The sequence below is a fragment of the Sinocyclocheilus rhinocerous genome, unplaced genomic scaffold (assembly GCF_001515625.1).
Source record: "Sinocyclocheilus rhinocerous isolate Xijiao unplaced genomic scaffold, SAMN03320098_v1.1 scaffold11380, whole genome shotgun sequence".
Lineage (NCBI taxonomy): Eukaryota > Metazoa > Chordata > Actinopteri > Cypriniformes > Cyprinidae > Sinocyclocheilus > Sinocyclocheilus rhinocerous.
The window spans coordinates 16824-22856 of NW_015654199.1; the positions used below are offsets into that span (position 1 = coordinate 16824).

General features: G+C 39.3%; 1 protein-coding gene across 1 annotated transcript; it reads right to left on the reverse strand.

Annotated features, from left to right (window-relative positions):
- Positions 1-46: 46 nt before the first annotated feature.
- On the reverse strand, positions 47-4687 carry LOC107716977 (interferon-induced very large GTPase 1-like). The gene is made up of 2 exons (XM_016523618.1): positions 3269-4687; positions 47-2800 (listed from the first exon to the last, which is right to left on the reverse strand). Exons 1-2 carry the CDS (start codon positions 4670-4672, stop codon positions 47-49), a joined length of 4158 nt encoding a protein of 1385 aa, XP_016379104.1. The 5' UTR covers positions 4673-4687.
- Positions 4688-6033: the final 1346 nt, after the last annotated feature.

The following is a 6033-nucleotide window of genomic DNA, read 5'->3' on the forward strand; positions in this document are numbered from 1 at the left end:
ATTTATCTACCCTATTGGAACATACAGTATTTATTTATTTATTTATTTATTTGAAGCTTTTACTCAAGCTTTCAATTGCGTCATGTTTTGTATATTTCTTCCATTCATCTGGTATCTTACCCATCCCCTCAAATGTTTTACTGTAGTGCTTTTCCAGGTCTGGTCGGAATCTACACATAAACCACTTCCAGTACGGCAGCTCAGAGAGGTCAGGGGTGATACTCCACTTTGCATAAACTCCTCCTGCTGTTCGGTAGTCTTTATATGCAAATCTGTCATCTGATACACGAAATTTTTTATTACTTGCCACTAAAGTTGTGCAAAAACCAGCACAGAGATAATTTGTATTAGAGTAATGCCATCCATTAATTCCATCCACTCTGTGGAAAGGAACATTATGATCCCCATCATGGTTTTCAATGGTGTTGGTGCAGATGGCTGCACAGAATGGACACTGAACCCAACAGCACTGACAGAAGTGATAAATCAGAAGCTCATCTGGTCTGTCACTGTTGTCCAGCTTTGCTAAAAATGGCACATTTTTGAATCTGCTGCTAATATCAGACATTATGGTTGGAAGTTCTTTTTTTATCACATCTTCTAGTAAGTTGAAATCATCAACATCATCATGTTTCACTCCACTGAGGTCTTTTTCAGAGAAGATCAGCACATCTGAGAGCTGCTGTGTGAAATTCTTCAGCCACAAACAAACACCTCCATGGTTCACTTGAACATGTTTTGTAGATTCATGTGCTGCTTTCACAATCTTCTTCTGCAAGAGTTCAGTGTTCTCCATCATCTTGGGTAAAACACTGTCACTGAACTTATCAGTGATGTACTGCTTGACTTCATCTCTGATGAAACTCTTGAAGTGATCTCTGGGAGTTTTAATGTACTCCATGTATTTGTCAAAGTTCTCATTGTCTGCCAGTGTCTTCAGGATGTGTTTCTCCAGATTTGATCTGTTTCCATTCAGTGATGGACAATTTGTTCTCATTTCACCTGCTAAGTCAATGGCAGTCTTCTCGTAGACACTCTGCTCAACAGGCTCTTTGAGCTTCTGACAGATTATCTCACCAAAAATAGCAGCTGATGCAGCTCCATCAAGATGTTTTTTAAAAATACTATAGTACTCTTCTCTCTTCTTCTTAACATATATTACAGGATCATTGGCATCTCGGAACTGTCTGTGTTGGTCAGTGATCACATTGTTTGCTCTCTTACAGATGGAAATGACCAAATCCATGAAGAATTCATTCTTGAACAAATATTGTACTGATTCTTCCTGATGTTGTATTACTCTTGCCTTAATGTAATCTATTAGATTTTGAATGCAGCTGATGTTGTAGCCCATCTTTGAAATATTAAATGACTGAATCATTTTGTCTGTCTGCAAAGCAACATCTGTGACAAACATTCCTATTTGGGTTTCATCCTCTTTAGATAGAATGTAACCAAGTGTCTTCTTAGTTGATCTGATGGCATTTGTGAAAACACCTGTAAATCCACCGGATTTCTTTATTTTTATGTATTCTGAATAATCTGGCACAGAAAAAATATTCCTCCTCTTCCTCCAGTAGTCTACAGGGAGACATCCCTCATAGATGTCGCTAAGTATGTCTCTCACATCTCTCATGATGTAAATGTTTTTGATTGCAGGAGTATTTGTGATGATCTTCTGCACACACTGTTTCCAAAACAAATCAAACTCTTTCTTCAGTGTTTCTACATCATTTGCTTTGTCTTTGAGTTTTAAGGCAAGTTCTTTGCTTTTTTCAAAGAGAGTGTTTTCATGATGTGTCCTCTGAGCATCAATCTTTTTCCTCAGGTCTCGCTGCTGAAGAACCTCATTTAATTTCCTCTTCGTTTCTCTCACAATATTTTCCTGAACATCTTTGATTTTGATTTCAAATGATGTTTTCCAGTGAATCAGTATTTCAGCATCAGTGTCTTTCTCAAAAAAATCAGACATTGATTTTTTTACTTCTTCACTTGTCGTCTTCAGTTCTCTTTGAAGGTCAGTTTCTTTAACCTCATGAATTGCTGAATTTCCTATTAAGTTGTGTAGTTTGTTCTCAATTTTCGTCATGGCACTGCGGAGACTCCAGGACCATTTGCTGTATTCAGCCTCCAGTTTCCTGTAGGTTGAAATCTCCAGAGAATTTCTGAAGCTGAAGACAAATCGTTCATTTAATAAAGCCTCCCAGAGATCTTTAATACGATCTTTTAAGTGTGCCAGCATCATTCCATCTGATTTTGAGGCATGAAACATAATAGTTTTCTTTAATTCTTGAATATTCTCACAGTAGTTTGGGTTTGGTGGTGCCATGGGTGGGCTGCCCTCCCAGAGCTGAGCAAAATACTTCACATCATTCTGAACATCAAATGTAATAACATCACTGAAACATTCTGCATCATAAACTTCATCTTTAGCAGCAAGTTTTGTCATCTCATCCAGTTTCTCCTGCAGTCGTCTCTTTCCCTCCATGTTTTTCTCTCCAGCTGTGATGTCTGAAACATTCTGATGCACAAACACACAGCTGGGATTCAGTCGGACCTCCTTCATCCTCATGAAGGCCTGAACAACAATCTGAAGAATCTCCTGTATCTCTGATGGGTTTTCTCCAAAGATGTTTATCAAGGTCAGATTTCCCAGACCAACAACAAATGTGGCCAGCTCATTGTCATGCTGTCTTGTTGATCTTCCAGCCAGTTCTAGAGCTCGGAGACCTTCAGTGTCAACAACCAGAATATAGTCAAAGTTCATCTGTGTTTTCATCTCGTCTGAGACTCTGATCAGCTGCATGAAAGCTCCTCTGGTGCACCGGCCAGCACTGACGGCAAACTCAAGTCCAAACATAGCATTCAGCATGGTGGATTTTCCAGAGCTCTGAATCCCTAAAACTGACAGCACAAAGACTCTCTGGTCCCCCAGTTTCTGGACGAGTTGATCTAGAACAGCAGAGATCCAGATCACAGGAACATGAGCAGCATCTCCATCCATCTGATGCACAAACACACAGCTGGGAGACAGATTTACCTCCTTCATCCTCATGAAGGCCTGAACAACAATCTGAAGAATGTCCTGCATCTCAGATGGGTTTTCTCCAAAGATGTTGATCAATGTCAGATTTCCAAGACCAACAACAAATGTGGCCAATTCATTGTCATGGTGTCTCATTGATTTTCCAGCCAGTTCTAGAGCACGAAGACCCTCAGTATCAACAACCAGAATATAGTCAAAATTCTTCTTATCTGGCACTCGGACCAGTTGCATGAAAGCTCCTCTGGTGCATCTGCCAGCACTGACGGCAAACTGGAGTCCAAACATGGCGTTCAGCATGGTGGATTTCCCAGAGCTCTGAAGCCCTAAAACTGACAGCACAAAGACTCTCTGGTCTCCCAGTTTCTGGACGAGTTGATCTAGAACAGCAGAGATCCAGATCACAGGAACATGAGCAGCATCTCCATCCATCAGCTCCAGTGGAAATCCAGAGATCATCATCTCTGCTGCGAGACTCGGGAGAGAAGATAAGTTGAACTGCAGGTCTTTCTTATTCTCATTAACAGATGAACATGATTCATAGATCTGACCAATCTCCCTCATGATGTGCTCCAAACCAAAGGCTGCAGCTTGAAGTTCCTCAGATATTCTCTCAAGTTCAGTTTGTTCAGCTTTGAGTTGTTCAGGTTTATCATGATTCTCTTTCAGTTTTACAACTGTTGACCACTTTTCATTGTAATTGTGGTGTAGAGCAGAAAGGTCAGCTGAGATATATTCATCCAGGAGGATTCCAAGACATTTAAGGAAAAAAGTCTTCTCATGTTCATCATCTGATGTCATTTCTTTAATAAAGAGCTTCAAGAACTCACTGATGTCAGATTCATGCTGCTGTTCACGGATTTTCTTCAAGTCTGTTTGTTTTCTACTAATGTCCATTTCTGTCTCATCTCCTTGAGGTCGGTGTAGTTCTTTGTTCTTCTGACTCCACTGATGCCACAGTTTCCCCTGATGGGGAATAAATGATTCTTTGATTTCTGTCAGATCTTTATTCTCCAGTAATTGAATCATCTGCTGTGCTGCTTCTCTTCCTCTCCTGCAGTCTTCATCATCTTCCTCATCTACTCTGATGTCTGAGTGTTTGCACACATCTTCAAGTCTGAAAGTGGAATTTGATTCTGAGAGACAATCATTTATAGTTGTTCTCAGTTCTTCAGATACATCAGACTCATTTCTGTCTTCCAAACCAATTTTGAATTTCCCTTTCTTCATCTCAGTTACAGTAGATTCATCCTTCGTAAAAAGACAAATAAGTGGCTTTATGTTTGTGTACAAATTTTGAATTATTGTTGCACTTCTGTCATTCCTGTCAAGTTGTGGTAGAAGGACAACGTTCACAGAGGCCATTTCAGTGAGGATCTGCAGCTGTTTCTCATGTTTTCTTGCATCCCCGTGCAGATTACAGAATGCAACACAGTCAGTGAATTTGTCTGTGTCTTTCCCAGAGGGGCAGAACCAGGCGATCTCCACCACTCCATCCATCAGGACTCTGGTTCTGCTGCTGCCTGGGCAGTTCCTGTGGAAAAATGTGTTGTGTTTCTCATTGATCAGACTGTTCATAAGCTGAGACTTGGATGAAGACATATAGCCAAACCTGAAGAACAACACCATTGGAGTTTTTGCCTTGCAGAATGGCTGGATTTTATTTTTTATATTTTTTATCTTCCAGCTTTTGTTGATTTGTCTAAATGTCCAGAGAGGAAACTCAATCTGTTCTGTGAATGGATCAGGAACAAGCAGAGGCAGAGCGTACTGACACTGGGACAGTTTAGTGATCATCAGCTGCTTCAGGAAACCATCAGCACAATGAAACACAGCCATCTGAACATCCATCGGGTGAATTCGCTCAGATTGACTTGTTTCTTTGTTTGGCAAAGACACTGCTTTGAATATATCACCAATGTCTTCAGTTAAGTCAGTATGTCTTTGTTGTGTTTGATCCTGTTCATTGACCTTATTAACATTAATATATCTTGCTCTGTAGTTCATCATCAGTAGTTTTTGTAGGAAACTCTGAATCAGCTCCTTTTCAGCACATGACTCAAGAGACTGTAATGAATGTTTAGTTATCTGAAGAACATCTGCAGCGCTAAGTTTATTATGGCACCTGTCTTTAAGATGCAGTCTGCAAAACAGATGCTCCGTTTTTTTTTCAGTCTTTTTCGGATGTAGGGTTTCATTTGCTCTGACTCCTGCTGCTGTTGCAGTAGCCTTGATATCTCCCTGTTTAAAAGACAAAACAATTATTTTTCTATTGTTGTTCAATGATTTAAACAACTCTTATTATTGTTTGTTGATTTTAACATTGTATAGAATTGCAATGAACTGAACAACACTGAAAAAACTAACAAAAAGTTTACTCAACTTTTTGAGTTATCATTTTGGACTCACTCAGTTAATTTGTATTTACTTAGAATATTAAGTATTTTTAACTAATTTAGTTATTTGAACCTATCAAGTTTAGCTGTAAAATCTTTGTGAGTTGAACTTTAAGTTTTCAATAATAACAAAATTCATACCAATTTTCATTTAACCTCATTTGGCTTATTTTCTTATTTCAACCAAATTTGCACTTTCTCTCTCTCTGAGGTGGAAACATTTTTATATACTAATATGTAGAAGGTGCACAGAGTCATTCACACAAACACAAAACACCACCATTGTAACAAACATGACACTTAAATAATGCAATAAACATTCATTAAACAACAAAAGATGTAATATAAAATTTATCTAGGTTACGTACGTAACCATGGTTCCCCGAGGGGACTGAGACACTGCATCAGAAATACATTGGGAACAGCCCTGCATGACTGTGTCCTGAATCACATGTGAAATCAGTGCAATGGAATGGCGAGAAGTCATGGCTGGGGTGACATAGAGACCAGGAAGCTTAAAAGGGCATCTGAAACAAACAGGACTAGCTTCTGATAGGTCAAAGCAAGTCTCTCATAGAGATGCAGGAAGTATGA